The following is a 20,743-nucleotide window of genomic DNA, read 5'->3' as shown; positions in this document are numbered from 1 at the left end:
CGGCCTTCATCACATTAATTAATCAACGTATGTAATTGGATTGCAATGTACACGCAAATTTTTGTGTAATATCAATACGTATTTAATTATGGCATCCTCCTCGTAGAAATATAATCAACCAAGTAATCTTCATTTCTCGCGGAAACTATTTACAATCCGCCGAGTGTAGTTAATTAACGCCTTCCTCGCGACCATCCGAACTACCTAAGATTATTCAAAACTAAAATTAGTCATTAATAAATTCATAGACGAACCCAACAATAATGTAGGTCACTGTAAATGATGTTAATTGTTGACCTTCGTCTAAAACAGAAAAAAATCCAATATAACTAATATTTCGAAAATCCCCATGGGACCTACTTTGATGTAAATTTAAAAATATGTCTACCGGCTTGCGAACTTAGAGATACCGATACGATACGTAGCTAATTTAATCCTATTAAAGGAAACCTGAGGCTTATAGGGTCCCGTAAGGTTTCATCGCCTACTTGGTAAGCTTTGTGTCAGTTGTAATAGCTGTGTTGGAGTTGATTGTTGACTGGATATCTGCGAATTTTGAGTGTTTATGTGGCCAACGTTTGGGAATAAGTATGGTATGTATTCGATTTTATAAAAATATTTCTATTTTTGTTTAGCTAATATCAATATTTTATTTAATAATTGAAATTTAATAATAAAACATGACTTGCATTGCAATTTTGTTTTGCAATATTGTATAGATATTTTTAATATGCAATCAGTCTACGATATATAATCATAATATTTTTGAATGTTTAAATTTTTGCTTGGTTCCACAACTAACTTCTTCTTCTAGTGCCTATTCGTAATCAAATGTTGGTAATCATTCTGGCAATGATAATTTTGTTTGTTGCTGCTTTGAATAGTTACATGGTGGATGTTGCGAACCAAGTTCTTAAGTTCTTTAGCCAGGATATCTAGCATAAGGGACATGTTCTACCGACATCTTCCTTACGCTAAACTTTTCCTTGAATTTTAATAATTTTTATTTGGTTTCATTTTTTCTGATTATGTTTCCGACATATTCCAATTTTCTTCGTTTTGCCATGTACATTATTTCCCCTTCTTTATAAGTTTTTGCAGTACACTTATGTTTGATAATTTAACCATCATTTAGACATTTCGATGAAATGTGCTCTGGCGTTTGCAATCCTTGATGTAATTTTCTGGGATCTTTCCCAGTGTTGTAATTGGTTCAAAAGTTTCAAATTATTTTTCAAAAGTTTTAAAAATTTATTATTATAATTCCTAGTAAATATTCAAACTAATGTTACTCATGATATCTATGCTCAGAGCACGGAAGCACCTAACTTAATGTTAAGAATCCAACTGTAGTTCTAATAGTTCCTACTTTGGCCACAAAATCCGAGCGTTCGTAACCTCTCGGCATTTCATCTCCCTTTTCTCTCTTTGAAAGCCCAGCAGACAGGACGAAATTTTGTTTGAATGGTCTCTTTACGAGATCCTTACCAGGACTACTAATAGTTGCCAGAACTATGTTTATTGGTCCGATCTTATCTTAGCTATGAATTTATGGTATGTGTTCTGAAACCAGAATGTATAGTAAGCCGCCGATACATGACACATGACAACCTTAACAATTCAAAGAATTACCGTTGTTTGGTATAAGTGCCTTTTGTGGAATATCTCGTTAACTTAGCCGCCAATCCTATATATTTTTATAGTGAATATTATGTTTCTGCTGTCGATAGATTCAACGTTCCGAAATCTCAACCTGAGTACCTAGTTGGTAAAATGATATCATTTCTACAAGCCACACAATCATTTTATATATTTTTTTATTGAACAGTGAAGATTATCTATGAACTAAATATTATTGAACAGTGAAGTAAATTATTATTGATCTTTTAATTACATAAATATCTACATAATATGTAAATATATTTTTTTATGTGAACGACTTTCGAAATTTGGAATAAAGCATAATTTTATTTTCATATGAGTAATCATTCATAATCTAATGCCAAGATAATAACTGTTTGTTTTCTTACAATATGATTTTAATTACAGTTTCGTAAGCACTTCTCATTTATAATTTGATACCTTAACAGAGACTGTTAATTTTTGTCCTGGATGAAGTAATTCTCGTACAACATTTTAAGAATTTTTTGTTCGTTACAAAATAATAAAGGTTAGCTTCATTTTAAAGTTTTCATTTTATTTCTTTGTCTGAGCTCGTTTCCTTACGAGAGTAAACTATTAAGGAATGGTGCCCATTTCATTTTAATTTTAAAGTTAATAAAACAGCTTGTACATGATTTTTGAAAGAACCACACACAAACTCTTCCGACACGAGCAGAAAGGCCTAGATTGTTTGTGTACTTAAGTAAATAATTTTCTTACTTTACAGTTTTCATTTAATACAATACCCCAGATATGTATATGATGGACTTGTTCTACCATTTTCTCATTGATGGTCAATTGTACTTCTCCAATTCTTGCTTTGCTAATTATCATTACTTTTTTTTTGGTGTTACCTTCTAGATCATATTTCTTACTAATTTCTGTGACTTTGCTTATTAGAATCCGTAATATTTTTTCGGCTTTGCCACACAGGATAGAAGCATGGACACTTAAGGCGTCGGTTACTAAAAAGTTAAAAGCATTTGAACTGTAGGTATATAGATAAATCCTGAAATCCCATAAACCGAGTACGTAACAAGCAACGAAGTCATAAGAAGAGTCAACAAAAGAATGGAAATATTGAAAACCATTAAGACACGAAAGCTGCAATACTTGGGGCATGTTATGCGTAATGAAAAATACAACATACTTCAATTAATTATACAAGGGAAAATCTAGTGCAAGAAAAGTATAGGAAGGAGAAGAAGTTCATGGCTGCGTAACTTGAGAGATTGGTATAGATGCACATTAATCGAACTATTCAGAGCGGCAGCATCTAAGATCAGAATAGCCATGATGATTGCCAACCTCCGTCGCGGAGATGGCACGTAAAGAAGAAATGTTGGAAAAACTGTAAGGCAGAGGATCAAAATCTACAGGGAGAGATAACACGGAGGGAGATTAGAATTGATTAAGTGCATTTTCTTTATTAGCTTTATTTCTTTAATTTCTTTATTTTCTCCTTATGGTTTTATATCATTTTAGGATCTCCTGCATATTATGAAATTTGGATATGCAGTAGTAATTGGTAGCATAATTATTATGATATGGATTTCAATGATAGAGTCCAAACAAGTGGAATTAGTTAACTATCCTCCTTGCTTCTTCAATCCACTTTGCAGTTGTTCCAAGTCAGTGCCGGACTTGGGAATTGTACGATGCCAAGATGTTCATTTGCCAAGAATACCGGAAACTGTCAACACATCTAAAGTGTTTATGTTGCATATGGAAAATAATGAGATGAGACATTTGGAGCCTTACTTTCTACAAAGTACAGGTAAGGCTATGATTAAACTGCTGTAAGTATATATGTATTTGAAATTTTTAATTAATTTCTAATTTATTAATAAACTTGAAAATATTTTTAGTAATGTAGCAATTTAAAAAAATTTTATCATTCAATTAGACAAGTGGCAAATTATGCGTATATTTTTATTTTTATTATATCTGCTCTAAAGCAACAGCATCTAAAAATATCACTCCTATTAAATATCAGGAGCTTTATAGTATCTTTATAAAACTACTAAATCGCGGTACACAAAAATTTCTCTGTGAATTTACTTTCTATTTTTATATTTATTATTAGTGATTTATAATCACGTTAGCGTATGGAAAACTGTAAAAAGAGAGGCTTGAAACTGTCAGTGTACATAGTTTAATAAAAATTACTCATTTGACAATAGCCAATTTAGTTTCTGTTGTATCAACGGGTTTATAACCCACTAAGGCGTCATTGCTTTGTTAAGTAATAAATTTTTTTTGTAAAAAACATAAAATGAAGTATAAAACTTTTTTTGTGATCGGTATTTTTAATTTTTAATAAAAATATCCAACATTTAAAACATTTTCGGTTTTATCAGTCCATCACAGCATCAAGCAGTGTATTCTTCTTCTTCATGTGCCGAGCTTGATTATCGAGCGTTGGCTATCAAATTGGCTATAGTAATTTTGTTGAGGGCAGATCGGAAAAGAGATAAACCAATCTTTCAGGTATCTAAGCCATGACGTTCTTCTTCGACCTGGCCTTCTTCTTCCGTCTACCTTGCCTTGTATCATTAAATGGAGTATATTATATCTCTCTGGCTGGCTCATAACATGGCCAAAATATTCAAGTTTGCGATTTTTAACTGTTTTAACGATTTCCATCATCCGATGCAAAACAACTTCGTTACGAACTTTATCCACTCAACTTATTCATAGGATTCTCCGATACACCCAGATTTGACGGCTTCCAGTTTCTTGAGAAGTATCCGTCAAACTCCAACCTTCGACACCATACAAAACAGTAGAGAACACATAACATCTCACTAATCTAATTTTCAGACTTAAAGTAATATTGTTTCCACATAGCAGTTTCTTCATCTTAAAGAATGCAGCTCTGGCCTTCTCTATCCGTATTCTAATTTCTTTGCTCATGTCCCTGTTCTCATTTAGATTACAACCAAGGTAAGTGATACTGTTAGTTCTCTCCATTTGTTCACTATAAGCTGTTACCACTTCCGGTTGTATTGGCGTTTTACTGACGACCATCACCTTTGTCTTTGCGGTGTTTAGACTAAGGCTATATTCATCACACGTTATGGTAATCCTATTAATAAGATGTTAAAGTTCTTCGTAATTGCTTGCAATTAACACTGTGTCATCCGCATATCTCAAATTATTAATTTATTAATTAAGCAGTGTATGTATATATGAAAATTACTCATTTCTCGGAGAGAACCTCGTTTAGAATTTAATACTCGACTTTTCGGCAAAAATTGGGAGTCATTATCAAGAGGGATACGGTTCAGTTCGAGTTCGGCGTCTCAATCTGTCTACTCCCCTCACTCGTGACGTACCAGTATGGTGTTCTGTAGAAATACAAGAACCGTCAAATAGCACTGAGGTCTCTATCTGTCTAATAATCAGTGTCGAGTGACTGATTTTTGGATTTGTCTCAGCCTCAAATAACAAAATAACAATTAAAGTATTGTAAAAGTTTACAGAAAAACTTTATCTTAAAGGTATTTTACAGTCGGTCAAATCCTATTTTTAATATCAATATTTTAGTATACTATATTTAATATCAATATAAAATTTCAAGTATACCTACTATATGCCAGTGTGTACTAGTCAATATACACTGGCAAAGCTTCTCAAAGCAGATGGACCACGACTTCTACGGAACACAAAAAGGGATATGGAGAATAATTAGAGTACTAATAAAGGAGGTGAAAGAATTAACAAAAACAAAATATATTTAGAAGGAAATATGGGCAGACTACTTTTGATCCCTTTTTGCTAAAGGTGATGATAATGAATCACCAGCACCAGTAGTGACGACAAATGAAGAAATACATATTGAGGAAAAAGTGTTAAAGAAATTATTAAGGAAATTAAAAAATAGAAAAACCAAAGTGATAACCAATAAACAAAATGAAATTATAAAACTAGTAGAAAAACAACAAGATTTTGGGCCAAGAAGATCATGTACTGACTCTATATCTATATCTATGTTTCCTGGAACTTAGGAAGGTATTTAACACGGTTTTAGTTAAAGAACCTTATATATTTATTGTGGGTAAGAGTAATACCTTAAGGAATAATCAAAACGAGCGAAAGTATCTACCAAACAACACCATAAAAGTTAAAGTAGAAGAAGAACTAACTGACTCAATTGACGCTGGCCATGGAATAAGACATTAGGATTTCCTGCATTCTCCGTTGTCCAACCCGATCATGGATAAAATAATATAAAGTAAGAACTAAACAAAGGAACAATTTATCTAAGTAATTTGGATTAAATTGACATCAAATTTTTGTAGTAAAAGTATCTACCCCTTTTTTTCCTTTAAATATTTTTTCTAATTTTAATTTGTTTTAGGATTATATAAAATAATTATCAGCGAAAATCCTCTTTCTGCGATAACGGATGAAGCTTTCATTGGTTTAGAGAGATCACTCTGGGAATTAGAAATTAGCCACTGTGCCTTAACAATTGTTCCAAACAGAGCGATTCGATATTTACAAAAACTTAGGAGATTAGACTTAACTGGTACATATTATTTACAAATATTTTTTTTTTAATAATAATTTTAATTGTGTTACGTTTTTATACCTAATTGCTTCTTTGTCATCCTTAATAATATTTGGACAAAGTTACATAGTTAGTTATCAAGAATTTCTCCTGTTCTTCCCTTCCATCTCAGTTTCATTTATTACCTTCTACACAGTTTTATCTTTTTATGTTTCACTTTTATCATCATCACTCTGGCTTTACAATTATACGTGGGTCCTAGCCTCCTCAATAATTTCTCTCCAGTCATCTCTATCCATCGCTTTTCTCCGCCAAGCACGTATTCTCAATTTCTCATGTGTTGATTGATGTTATCAAGGAACCTTATATTGGGTCTTGCTCTTCTCTGACGAATGGGTCTACGAACGTTTTTTTTAACTGGATCATTTTGTTCTATCCGCATTACATGCCCTATCCACCTCAGGCGTTCTATCTTAATGTGTTTTACGATATCAGGTTTCTGGTATATTCTACAAAATTCGAAGTTGTATCGTCTTCTACATACTCCAGCATTATTCACCGCTCTATAAATTCGCCTTGGTACTTTTCTCTGGAAAAATCTTAATATGTTTTTATTAGTAGTTTTTAGAGTACAAGTCTTTAAACCATATGCCAGGACTGAACACAAAATAGCATTTGTGGGTCGTACAAATTCTGCGGTTTATCTCTGCGGCAGTATTATTTTAGTGTTCGAACGCTCCCAAGTATACAAATTCGTCCACTACTTCGATGACGTCGTTTTTCCCTAATGCACATTGCAAATAATTGAAACTATTGCTTCTTACAATCATTCCACCATTAAAAATTATCATATATTTTTTTTAAATCCACCTTTAAATAAATATTCCAAATACTCTGCTTTCGGTACATTGAGCGTTAGATCATTTTTTAGTAGCTTGTTTTCACTTCCTAAGCATTGCTCTAATACCATTCCAGTTGTTTCTTGCATTACCTAAATATTATCATCATTAAGTTATTATATAATTTAAGCACTACATAATGCCACCTTCAATTTTTCTTTTCCTCTGGTTCAATACTAATTAGAATAAATATTACGCACTGATCGTTATGTAATCATTCTGTCACATGTAAGTTATGTCTTTGCATCAACTACACTTACCTTACCTAGACTCGTTAATACTCATAAATATATCTCACAATGTTCACATACACATTAGAAAATCCTTCTTTGTTCAGTGACGATGGCGGAATCTCACGAGTTATTATATCATACTCACTATTAAGGATGGAGCAGTAAATGGTGTTTATCGTAATAATAGATAAAAAGTTATTAACATACGTAATGAATATAATATTTTTAGGAAACGATATCAATAAAATATCTCCTGAAAACTGGAGAGGCATCGAGCATTCTTTAGAAGTTCTAGTACTAGCAGATAACGACATCAACCACATACCTATAGATACTTTCTCGGGACTGCCAAATTTGGACACAATAGACTTAAGAGGCAACAATTTGAGGGAACTCGATCCTTCTGTTTTTAGAGACGGTCTAGGAAGACTAGCTTATTTGATTCTCGCTGATAATCAACTTAGTTCCATACCGTATCAAGCCCTTCAACCTTTGAGACTTTTAAAAACACTAGATTTAAGCTTTAATAGAATCAATAAAATGGAGCCTGCAACAGAACCTGGTGTGCAGATTAATCTAAACTATCAGTTAAATTTAGACACTTTCAGGCTAGATTACAACCAAATTTCAGTTCTGGAACCAATGTCATTTCAGTACTTTAATGTATTGAATAGAACTTATTTGGATGGAAATCCTATAACCAATTTAGAAGTAAGTTAATATACTATAATTCAGTAAAATATCGTAGTCTTTAACATATTTGTATGAAAGATAATTTTACTTCTTTTTCTCGCTACCTTTGCAGCAAATAAAATAATAATTTTTTTTATGGTAAAGTATAACTTTCAACAAAAATAATTTAATATATACTTTTACCGAACTTAAGCCAGCAGTTTTTTTTTAATTTTATATTTTTGTTTCTGACTTTTTTTAAGGTACACGTTTCTTTGTTTTATAGCTTTTATGGTTTTCTTTGTCCTTGTTCTTTGTTTTATTATAACAGTGTATATATAGCAGTGGTTTTTATAACTACCTTTTACAATTGTTATAGCTACAAAGTTTCCGATATTCTTCTTCTTCTTGCAGTACCGTCGCCTATCGGAGGTTGACTACCATCACAGCAATTTTTACTTTTTTGGCTGCAGCTCTGAACAACTGTATTGAACTGCACCCATACCACTACCTTAAATTTCGCAACCAGGAAATCCTCCTACGTCCCACATTTTTCTTTCCCGAGATTTTTCCTTGGATTATGAGTTTAATCAGAGAGTACTTTTCTCCTCTCATTATGTGGCCCAGATATTCCAGTTTTTTTGTTTGTATGGTTTTTATAACTTCGCATTCCTTCCCTATCTTCACCAGAATATCTTGATTTGTTACTCTTTCTGTCCATGGTATTTTCCACATTCTCCTGTAACACCACATCTCGAATGCCTTAATGTTTTCGATGTTTAACTTTTTCAGTGTCCAGGCTTCCATGCCGTACAGCAGAACGGAGAAAACATAGCACCTTAACATTCTCCTTCTTAAGTTTATATTTATGTCCCGGCTGCATAGGAACTTTTTTATTTTGACAAACGATTGTCTCGCTATCTCTATTGGCCTCTTGATTTCTCTTGTCTGGTCATTAGAATCAGTGAAGCAAACCTCTAAATATTTGTAGGACGTAACTCTTTCAACTGGCTGATTATTTATGGTTAAATTCACATTGGTGTATAGCTTCTTTGTTACAATCATGAATTTCCGATATTATAATATTCTTATTAGTAGTTTAAATAAATACAGGTATGTTGCATCTAGCCATATTTAAGGAGCATCTGTGTAAGTCCTCATTAGTTCTTCCAAAAACTTAATACTCAGTCTTGGGCCATCCATGATCCTGCGTTTAACGTGTTATGATTTACTGCTCCTCCCTATTGTTATCAATAGCTGCTGGTCCTAGACATTTCCTAATATAGTCAATCCTCGGTGGTCTGTCTTCCTTCATTGTTCTCACATGATCTCTCTTCATGTATACTTGGTCCGTTTTATTCTATAACTAAATCCATTCTGGTTTTTTTGTTACTTTTTTTTTCAAGTTTTTGATAGTTTATCTTTTTTATTATTTGGATATACTTTGGATAGTATTTTTTAGTATTTTTGTATCTCGTATTTTATTATTTACTCAATTTTGATGTTTTTATTTAAGGAAAACATGAATAAATGAACATGAAACATTTAAAAAATCAGATTCTTTTGTATATATTGTAAGAAATATTATTTACCTAATATATGAGGTACCACGAAAACTATGTCCGAGCTTCTTTTACATACCTGCATTTTTTATTGTTTTATTCTACGACTTCTCAATAAAACGGTTTTTTAATAGTTAGTTGTAAAATATCAACAAATATAGAAGGTTGGTTCTCTGCTTATGTTGGAGGAAAAGAACAACTTCAGAAAAAAATTTAACCAATTTTAACAAATACCTAAATTTCACTTCAATAACTCAACAGTATGATCGAAAACCCGCAAACACTTTAAAGGCTATAATAGATAAATCGTCCTCTCATTATCTTTGCCATATTTTATTAAAGGTTCATATTTACTGTTTATTTTATTTTATTAAAATTGATACGCCCCACAATTCCATTATTATTCTATTATCTATGTTTCTTATTGCCACATGTTGCAGAGTCTAAAAAATCATTTCTTACTAAATTATAACCCTTAGAACCCTTATAGATTAAATAAAAATTTTTGACAAAAACGTTTTGGGAAACTAATTTTTGTAAATAGTAGAGATCTGATTTATATGTGTTTATACTTAATATTGTTGTTCTTTTAGGAAAATGCATTTCGACAAGCAAAAATCAAAGAACTATATTTGCGGAGCTGTGGTTTGACACAAATTAATCCAGCGGCATTTGAAGGTTTAGAAAAATACTTAGAAATTTTAGATCTGTCAGGCAACAATATTTCTCTCTTACCAGAAGCTGTTTTTCATCCATTCCAATTGTTAAGGTCTCTATCGTTGAGGGATAATACTTTGCAAAAATTAAATGCTATTGAAGATTTTAATGGATTTCAATTTACTTTGTACAACTTGGATCTAAGCGGCAATGATAATGTTCCGATCTCTCTTCAAGATCTCAGAAGGTAATGTACAGAAAGAAGATTCTAAAATATTATTACATATTTTGAAAAGGTAAACTGTAACACTAGGTATGTTTACAGCACAACATATTTTTACAGCACGAAATAATAATTATGTTTCTTATTTTTAAAATACGAGTAAATAAAGATATAGAAAAGACAGGTTAGATTTAATTTCACGTATAGTACCTCTGTATATTTGCTTGTAAGTATTTCGTCCTAGAAGGACTTATCAGAGCGACTGGGTAGAAGCTTTAAACGTGAAATCAAATTCAGTCAAAAGAAGTAATAATAAAATTGCAAGCCACCCTTTCTTACTTAGTCTTACATTCACCTATACATTCATTATACTTATAGTCTATGTATATGTATAAGGTTTAATAATTTTATTATGTCAATAAATATATATCAGCAATATATTTATCATTTTTAACGAACCAGCATATTTTTCTATTTTCAGATTGCGTAGTCTAAGAAGTTTGTCGATATCAAGACTAACACAGCCAACCTTATCCGCTGACAACTTTTTGGAATTTGGAATTGACTTGGAAGAACTAAAAATTAACTTTGCCAATCTTCAAACTATTAAAAACAATGCTTTTCAACACGTACATGGCTTAAAAGCAATAGATTTATCTGAAAATGCTATTGGAACAATTGAAAATAATGCTTTTACTGATGTAAGTAGTTATTAATAATTTTTTTCTTGTCTTAGGTCGACAATTACTTTTTATTTTTCGTTCTACCAGTACAGGTACCGAGAAAAAGGTGTCGTCTAATATTTTTTTAAGATGTACGTTCATCTTAATGTTTATTGTTATGATGTCATAAATTTTGTACTAAGATTAAGTATAATTCAGACTAGATTTTTTTATTAACTCTTTAAAAAGAAGTCGCAAAGCAATTTCCTCTGTATAACGGAAATAAACACGTTTCAATGCAAATTTGAAGATTTAAAAGAGAAATTATATATATTAGATTTGTTTAAAAAAAGTCAAATTTAATAACCAGAGCTGGATCATGTGTGGTGACTAAAAGGTGATATGCGTACTACTTAATCAACAATGCGATTATTAAACAAGATAACCATTTTCTGTAAGCAAGTACCAACCGTGAAAGGTCCATCACTAAAATACAAAGTTATAAAAAAACCCTAAATTCTGAAACTATACTGTTTTAGGAGAAACAATAATACGCCTAAGAAACGGATTAATGTTTTTTATTCATAATAAACCTGGACTGATAAAGGAGTCTTTCAACGACTTCAATCATGCGGGAGACTGTTTCAAGATTTTACCTTTCCTGGGTTGTCTTAAGAAAAAAGATTTTAGGTATGAATATTCATAGTCTTACGAAAGATAGAAGTTTTGGTTTTGCAAAAGAGTCCAATAAGCGGGTCTTAGTTTGCACAGGAGAAAACAGTCCTAAACTGAGTAGGTTACTCAAGACAGAGTGAATGAGGTAGTTTTTATCTCCGACTCGGATCGTTCCAATTACTACTAGGAAATTTCTTATGAATATATAGGAAACTAGGACACGTATGAATGAACTGTAACCAAATAAATACCAGCGGATCAAATAAGAACATGATACACGTGCTATAAGAGATATATGAAGCTATACCATTAACTGTAAATTTGTTAAAAGAATATAATACACAAGTCATATGCACATACTCAAAATACACATTCACACATGCACACCTACATATTGCGCAATCGGCAAATGCTCAGACCGCCACACCAGAACTGACTTATCAGACGCTAAGTCTGGTGATTTGATTATAATGTCAATAGACTAAAGATTCCATTATAACAATGACTTGCATAATCTCAATCAATACTTTTTAATAAATAAAAAATCAAACCTAAAAAGTAATTTCTACTTGATTTTACCTAAGTTTAAAAATCAAAAGTTTTTTACCAATTGTTTCAATTTATCTACTATTTTGTAAATCGTTCTGACGTAATAGATTTATACTAAAATCAATATAAACACCAGCTTTCAATCAATGTTTAAACAAGTTTAGACCACTATATTTGACCACCTATATTTGATACACAGTATGTTATATATCTTTCAGATTGATCACTCTTTGACCCATTTGAAAATATCTCACGGTCTTTCTTCATCGTTAACTAATATGCCAACGGATGCAATTAAAGTCCTCACGAATTTAAAGGAACTAGATTTGAGCAACAACAAGCTTAAAATGATGCCAGATACTTCCTTCCACTCTTTGCGCCAATTACAAAAGTTGGAGCTTCAAGATAATACTATCGATGTTATTCACAAAGGAACTTTTCAGGTAAAATATGACAAACTGAAATATTTTATTTATTTATTTAGTACATCAACCTATAAAGGTTCTCAACGAAATATCTATAGTTTATATAATTGTATTGACTATAGTTGTATAATAATAGAATAGAAATCACATAATTATACCAATATATATCCAAACTAACTTTAATATAATTTTTTAAGATTTTATCATACTAGTTGCTTTACAAACATTAATGTTTGTATTTTGAGCACGATTTCCGAAGTGATTACTTTAAAATGCTACAACAAAATAGCTTCAGTATAATATAAGGTTGTTTAGTTATAATTGAAAACTACCAACTTTTTTTCTGTTGGAAATGTAAAGCCTGTAGTGTTGAGTTAATCATCATCGGTTTATATTTCATGGATAACGCTATTGGCCAGACCTTCATCGTCAACTGCGCTATAGGTCGATGACATCTAACTTCTTTTGGCTTAATTTAATGGTATAGACGATAATAATGGTACGTGGTTTCAATAAGATGGCGCAATATACCACACAGTTTATGCCATATTGGATATTCTGTAGAATCATTTGGAAGACATGATCATCTGGCAGAAAGATGATATAAACTTTTAACCGAGATAGTACCATTTGGACATTTCATAATTTTTCTTGTGAGGTTTTCTTAAATCGCAGGCCATGTGAATAAGTCACAAACTATAGCAACCCTCAGAGCTAACACAACCCAAGTTATTGGTTAAATTCAGCCTGATTTATGCCTAAGATCATAGAAAATCAGCCTTAACATCATCAAAAGTGTTGGATGTGCATAACCAAGCGAAGCCGCAGTGTACCAAAAGGTCTCATTTTAACTTCGGTATCAGGGTTATTTCTTTGTCTTTTCACGTATCTGAAATAAAAAGATTATTGTTAATTGAAACATTTTAAATATTTGAAGCTAAACCTAATCGATCCTCATTGCCTTTACAATTGATCTTGCTAAAGTCTGAAATGATTTCCTCTTCAGATGTGCTGCTTTTCACAATGAAAACCCTTCTTTTATGACTAATTCCACGGCTTCCCTCATTTGACTGTCAGAAAAAGAAGTTGTTAGTCTTTCTTTTTCAACTCCTTGATTCCATGATCTACAAAAAAAAGACACAAATAGTATAAGTTTTTATTATCCAACTAGCGTCTTCGATGGGGTACAGTAAGACGCGTCTCAGTCTGCCCCAATAAGGATTGTCACAATGTACCCCAGAGGTACAATTTCACGAAAGTGTGATATTTTTTCTAAATTTGATAAAATAAAAATAATATCGCTACATAATTACATGCAAAAATACCTAAGCTTTACTACCATCAATATCAAAGTACTAACTCAATAGAAAACCGAATAATATCAATTGATGTGAGAAACAATATAATTACTTTCGGGAGCAAAAATCATACTATCAGGACCAGCTAAGATTTGCTGGTAAACTCTACGTGTTGAGAGAAACTTATGGTGGGGATAGCATGCAAAGCGCTGTTGACATGTTCTCAAAAAATGCATTGTCTCACTGTGGAACATGCCTCACTGTGGATCACTCTCTCTACTTTTTTATTTTCATATACATTTCTCTTACTTCTTAATATTGCTTTCCAAAAAAAATATTTTACGTTTTAGTTCGAAATTTTCCTTTTTCTCTTGAAAATACTGTTGGTCCTTTCCTATCGCTTTATTTACGGTGATCAATTTTATAATAAATATAATATAATAAATTATATTTATTTTATTTTTTTATTTTATATATATAATTTTTATAATAAATTACTTACCTAATTGAAGATCTGGACAGTCTACGGCTTCCTTGCCCATCCATTTATCATCTCTGGTTTTATTCTATCATCCTCTCCAGCGTTTTCTTTTCTAATTCTTTTTGTTGCTTCGATTTCATTATTCTCTAATATACATGTCCTGTTCTCTTCTTTCCTTGAGCTTGATGTGTCACTTGAGTTAAGTCTTGTTTCTTCTAGTTTAAATTTACACCTATAATACTCTTTCCGGACGTTCCACTATTTTGTGTTGTTTATGGTGTATCTTGTAATTTCTATCTTCTATACTATTTATTTCTGTTCTCCTAATGCCCTTTTAATGCTTTGATCTTACTCCAAAAGGATTTAGTGTCATGTTTTAACCTTCATTTAAGCTCTTTCCAAATTCTTCCTAGGATTTTTTTTTCGCATCTCTTACCGCCTTTATTGCTTACTGCTTTTAATTTTATTAAAAGAATTATTAGGCTGCTTCTTACTTTCTTTGTTTATGTCACTCTTTCTTTTACCATCTTCAGTGATTGATTTTTAATAATATTTTTGTTTTTCTTCATAATTACGTTGATAAATTTAATTTAATAGTAAATATAATAATCTAACCTTTTACCATTAGCCTTAAAGAATAAAGAAAATGCTTTATTGTTGAATGCCCTTCTCTTTCCTAAATTCTCATGTATTGTATTTTAAAATACTCGCAACGCATTACTTCCGGTTCTCATTATTTTATATATTTATATTTATTAACAAGAATTATACAATGGCGAACGATCATTTTGAAATAATAATACTCTGTGTATTGTATCTTGTCTTTAATGACTATTTTCTTTTATCATTTTAGGGAGATATCCACGAAGAACTAGAAGAAATATATTTATCGTTCAATTCCCTAAAGACTATCAGTCAACACACCTTCGTCCACTTACCAAAACTTCAACAACTGCTCTTAGATGACAACAAAATAGAATCTTTGGAAAGAAGAGCCTTTATGAACTTGGAAAATATCAAACGACTCAACCTGAAAGGCAACAAAATATCATCGATCTCTTTGGAAACGTTCCAAAATCTACCGGAACTGGAGGATCTAGATATGTCTTATAACAAAATAAAAACTTTTGAGTTTACAATGTTCGATCAAGTGGGAACATTGTCTATATTTTGCGTTAATGTTAGCCATAACAGTTTAACTGAGTTATTGGTTAATGTACCAAGTACTTTCGAAGGTGCAGGTGAGAGTGACCATAAGAAAATTATTAAATTTAACTATACCTAAACCTTATTGGGGATTTTAGCTTTTAAGATAAAATAATTTAACCAAAGTTTTCTTAAATGATAATCTTTAATTGTTTGGAAAATCTTTTCTGACCAAAGTACTGTATGTAAGGAGAATTTAATAATTAATTTTCTTTTTATATTTTGCCACAACAAAATTTCTTTTGGATACCTCGCTTTGTGTTATATCTCTTGTATACCAGCTTTTTGTAATAATACCTTACTTTTTAATCTTTACATGGCTATATTAGCTTATTTTACTTTCCTTTATCTTTTTCTTTGGTAATTTTAGCGAAAATCTTGTTCTGTAACTTGCATTCTTGATTTTGTTCATTTTTACTTATAATATTCTTTTTCTATAAAATATCTTCGTATGATTTTTCTTGGTATTTTTTTATATTTGGATATATTTCTAATATTGCATGAAATTATCTTCAGTTGCTTTATTTCTAAATATTAGAATCTCATATATACTTTGTAGTGTATTTTCCTGTTCATACTATTTAGTTTAAATTAGCATGCTGTGCAATTTTTATTATCCAACTGCATTTCAATTATAAAAGAGCTAACTTAGATATTGGACAAGAAATAAATATATACAGCAAAGGAAAGAAGCAGATATTAAAAAAAAAACAATGACAACAAAATCCTTCTCCTCGACTGACTTATGTTCCAAACCAGCCTGCCAGAAATCAAACACTTAGGTTTTTAAAACCATGATTAGTGTGCCATAGATGTAAAACATGAATGATAGCAAAAAATATAAAAAAAATTTAAAATTAAAGAAAAAAATTTTAAGGAAGATTAACGAAAATAGGAAAATGGAAAAATGGGAAAATTCTAAGCATTGAGATCTGGATGAACTGTGTCAATTTCTCAAAAATTACCTATCTTAGAATTCTCTAGACTTAAGATACTTCGATGGGTTAGGTTAGGTCAAAGTAGTCACGCGGGAGAAAGAATGATGAAACTTTTCCAACGAGCGCTTTAGATATGGATCCCTTTAACATGTATGGCAGAAGAGCAAAAGAAAAGCCACCTAAAAGATAGAAAAGAAGTGGAAGTGGACGCCTAGCTTAAAGGCAGGAATTTCAAGATGACAAATCTTAACTTTTTGTTCATATTCTATATCAACATTCTATATCGTCTTTTTATTATGTTAATGTAAGTATAACGACTACAAACTAGTATTTGAAAGGTTTATTAATTGTTTATGTGGCAATCTAGTGACCGAAAAATAATTTGGACTTTTTCTCTGTGGAGTTTTTTTATCGCTTCGGTAGCTTTGGATAAAGTAAGCACCAGTGATTTTAAATGATGTGTGTTTGATTCCTACTACTGCAAACAAAACAGATTTAAAGTTGTTTTCAGAAAACAATGTAAAACTGCTTGATAGTAGATATAAATAGTAAGCCTTTCTAAGGCCCCCGAACTAATCGTTCGGAATTAATTTTATACTCTACTCCGGTATATTTGTATATAAGTAATGATAAACAACCTAGATATATGTACGTACAGAGCGAGGCAATGTGGTATTGTGATGTAACAAAATTTGACAACAGCACAAAAAGTTGTCGCTTATAATTAGTTTTCTTTTTTCTTTAAATGACTTTTTCTAAGTTTTTACTTTTTTCTATTATTAAAATACACATACCCAGCAATCATAGGTATAGCGACCAACTTTGCCATCAAGTTTATTTATTTAGCCTTGATAGCCTAGGTATAGGTGAGTGTATGTTTTTTAGTTCTAAATGATGCAGGTTCAATTACATAAACTTTTCAAAGGAGTGCTTGAAATGCTTGAAATTGAGTGTGGCATATTATTAAGGAAATAATTTTTATTTAGATCAAAAATCGTGGAATTATTGAAGGTATGATAATTTATTTCAGTACATGTACATTGGCTGAACATTTAAATCATATCCCACCAAACAAAATATTAATGAATAGGATATGCTCAAAATCTGTCCAAACGCACAAATATCAGGATTTCTTGAACATTAACAGAAATTTAGGCTACCTAAGCCAGAGTTAAATTTAAGACATTATTTTGTGAGTTTGTGTCCTTATAAATGACCAGTTAATTAGTATTTTTCAAGGTTATTCCGTCAATCTTCAAAATTGTGACATAAATGTATATTCCAAGTCACATATAAATAAGTGATGGATTACGGTTAAACCGGTACTTGATGGAAATTTATTTTATCTAACAATAAAATAATGAAAACTTTTATTTTTAAAACTTTTACAGAATGTATTATAATTTATTTTCACTACAGCTGTTTTAGCAGATTATTGAAATCTCTTTTGTGTTCTGCTATTCTTGTGACTATTGAAAGCTCTTTTGTGTTCTGCTATACGTTTGTTAATAGTTCTACCCGTTTGACTGATGTAAGTTTTTTGCAGTCACCACATTTAAGTTCGTATACAACTCTGTGTTTTTTCTTTTGGCGCTTTTTGTCCTTTCCCTAATATATTTCCCTAAGTTGTTGTTTGTTCTAAAAGCTAGTGTTATTTCTTTCTTTTATATGTGTTTGGCCATTTTTGCTGATATTTCCCTGTATATTTAATCGAGCAGAAGCTACTAGGTTTTTCTCTGGTGGTGGAAATACTTATTTCAGGGCTTTCTTGTGTAGTTTTTGATTCAAAATTGTTTGTTCGTTGTACTCATTGTTTACTGCTATTTGCTTAATGACATTTAATTTTATCTCGATGTTTTTTTTTGACATGAAAATTTATATTAATCTATGTTACAGGCTATGGTAGGCTACCAATATATCGTCCCTACCATTTCCAACTATCAAATGTAAAAAGTGGTACTTTTTAGGAGAGAAAGCTCTTTTTTAGAGAATCCTAAATCAGCGTCTTGACAAATGGAAAAAATTTTATGTTTTTTATATTTAATTTTTAATCCTTTTAGATTGATAAAAAAATTAAACTGCTTACGGTTTTTATCTTTCCAAAACATCACATTCGTTACTTTGCTTTTTGTGTTAATCAACGATTTGTTTTGGTCCAATGTTTCAAAATTGCAAATGTGGCCTTTTTGACAGTTCATATTGATATAATTTTAACACATTCATTTGGCGCAATGTTTCAAAATTGCAAATGTGGCATTTTCGACAGTTCATATTGGTCTAATTTTAACACATTCATATTCTTAATTGAAAAGAAGGAAAAGTAAAATAATTTTATTGGTCTTACAAAGTTTATTACAAATCATTTAATTAAAAATTGAAGTTGTAGAATAAAATGGAAAAATTATGTTTAAAGAAATTAATAAAAGTATTTTTATGAAGGTATGTCTTACTAGAAAATTAATGTAATTAGAAACGTAAAAAACATAAAAGATAAAACTAATCACAATACATTAATTATGGAACTTTACGCCCTGTAGATACCTCAAGTACTCAGTCATGACTCTCAATTGTGGTAAAATAATGGTAAATTAAAAGTTTTAAATTTTGAATTAAACGTTATCATTGTCTTCAGTTGCGTCAGGTTCTGGAAGACAATCTTTGACAGTACTAGATGTTGGTAAAGATTGGTAATATTGTTGGTATGGCCTAGGTATTAAGTTTTGTTCACATAGTGACAAGTTTTTTCTTCACATCCATGATTGGGAGCCTTTCTTCGTATGCTTTAACGGGGTTTATACTATTTTTTGCCTATATACCAAATATACCATCACTATATTTAAAATTAGTATTTCCATTACTTGTTTGCTCTTCATCTTTTACTTCATTTTCTTTTTCATATCGTTTTTGTTTGTTCTTTGGTTTTATTTGTCGTCATGAAGTAGGTATTTCACTTCAAACGGGCATGGCTTAGTGCGTGCAAGTCTTATGATTTATGCCCATTCCTCAAGGATGTATACAGGAGATTTTTTTTACTTAAATTCAATTTTTGAATGAACAGAATCGCATTCCATTTCTGAGTGACCCGATACAAAAAACACATGGTCAATTGTTTTTAAATTTGGGTGACAAATGTTTGTTCTGTTTGTCCACCGCAATTGTCGGACACCATTTTGACATGTTCAATATCAGGGTAAGACATGATGTATTTAAATATTTATGCAGCAATTTCAGTACTACCGCGTTTTCCCTCGATCATTCCATAAGAAACACTGGACGCTCCCGTCTCCTAAATTATAAATGGTCAAATTATAAATGGCAAGTTATCTCACATAAAAAAAGGTCCTGCGGCTCCTTTAGGCGTTGACAAAACAGATTGCAGATCGAAATTAAATGCTAATATTTTCCTATTCTCAAAAGCCGACTTTTTATCTTCATCCCTTTTTTTTCTCGTTGCATCTTTTTTTTCGAGGTGTTTGTGATGGGATTCACGTTTAAAACGTTTTCGTCATCTGGACTACCATCATAAGTGACACAAATTTTGCAAAGGTATTTTTTTATATTAAAGGTCAAATTTCATAAATGTGACACATATGTCATTTTGCATTATACAAATATGCCTATAGTTATATTTATACAAAACAAAAGTATTGAATATTCCATTTTCGTCAGTTTATACTATATTCGATATCTTGACCAAAACAAATGACAAAATGTTCATATTCGATAGTTTAAACAAAATATTTCCCGCGTTCCTTATCCAGCTACAATTTCGATATTTTGCTATAAGGTGTATCACTTCTAATGCAAGGATAAGGTATCGAATCTGAAAAACCCGATTTTTCACATTCGATGGTTGGAAGTGGTAGGGACGGTATGTTTTGTAGGATGGGATGATGAATTGTGTATAGTCGTGTCAGTATGGGTAGGTTTATAAAATACGGAAAACTCATGTTTGTTTTTAAGCCCGATAAATTTTAAATTTAGAAAATGTATGGATTGATTCTGATTTGTTTCTTTAGTAAATTCAATATGACTAAGGAGTGATTTATTATACGATAAGAATTGGTCAAGTTGCCGGTTAGTTC

General features: G+C 31.1%; 1 protein-coding gene across 2 annotated transcripts in view; it reads left to right on the top strand.

Moving 5' to 3' along the window:
- The first annotated feature begins 365 nt into the window (after window positions 1–365).
- Window positions 366–20,743, top strand: part of chp (leucine rich repeat containing G protein-coupled receptor chaoptin) — a 47,893-nt gene continuing 27,515 nt past the window's right edge. For both annotated transcript variants that reach the window (XM_072522565.1, XM_072522564.1), the window contains exons 1-8: window positions 366–593; window positions 3,148–3,439; window positions 6,026–6,196; window positions 7,540–8,021; window positions 10,138–10,448; window positions 10,906–11,125; window positions 12,529–12,753; window positions 15,368–15,755. In XM_072522565.1, the coding sequence (XP_072378666.1) occupies window positions 591–593; window positions 3,148–3,439; window positions 6,026–6,196; window positions 7,540–8,021; window positions 10,138–10,448; window positions 10,906–11,125; window positions 12,529–12,753; window positions 15,368–15,755 (2,092 nt within the window). In that variant the 5' untranslated portion in view covers window positions 366–590. The remainder of the gene's footprint in view (window positions 594–3,147; window positions 3,440–6,025; window positions 6,197–7,539; window positions 8,022–10,137; window positions 10,449–10,905; window positions 11,126–12,528; window positions 12,754–15,367; window positions 15,756–20,743) is intronic.

Source organism: Diabrotica undecimpunctata, chromosome 2, assembly GCF_040954645.1.
Source record: "Diabrotica undecimpunctata isolate CICGRU chromosome 2, icDiaUnde3, whole genome shotgun sequence".
In the NCBI taxonomy this organism is placed as follows: Eukaryota; Metazoa; Arthropoda; class Insecta; order Coleoptera; family Chrysomelidae; genus Diabrotica; species Diabrotica undecimpunctata.
Note: the sequence above shows the minus strand (reverse complement) of the source record. Positions and strands in the feature narration are given on the sequence as shown.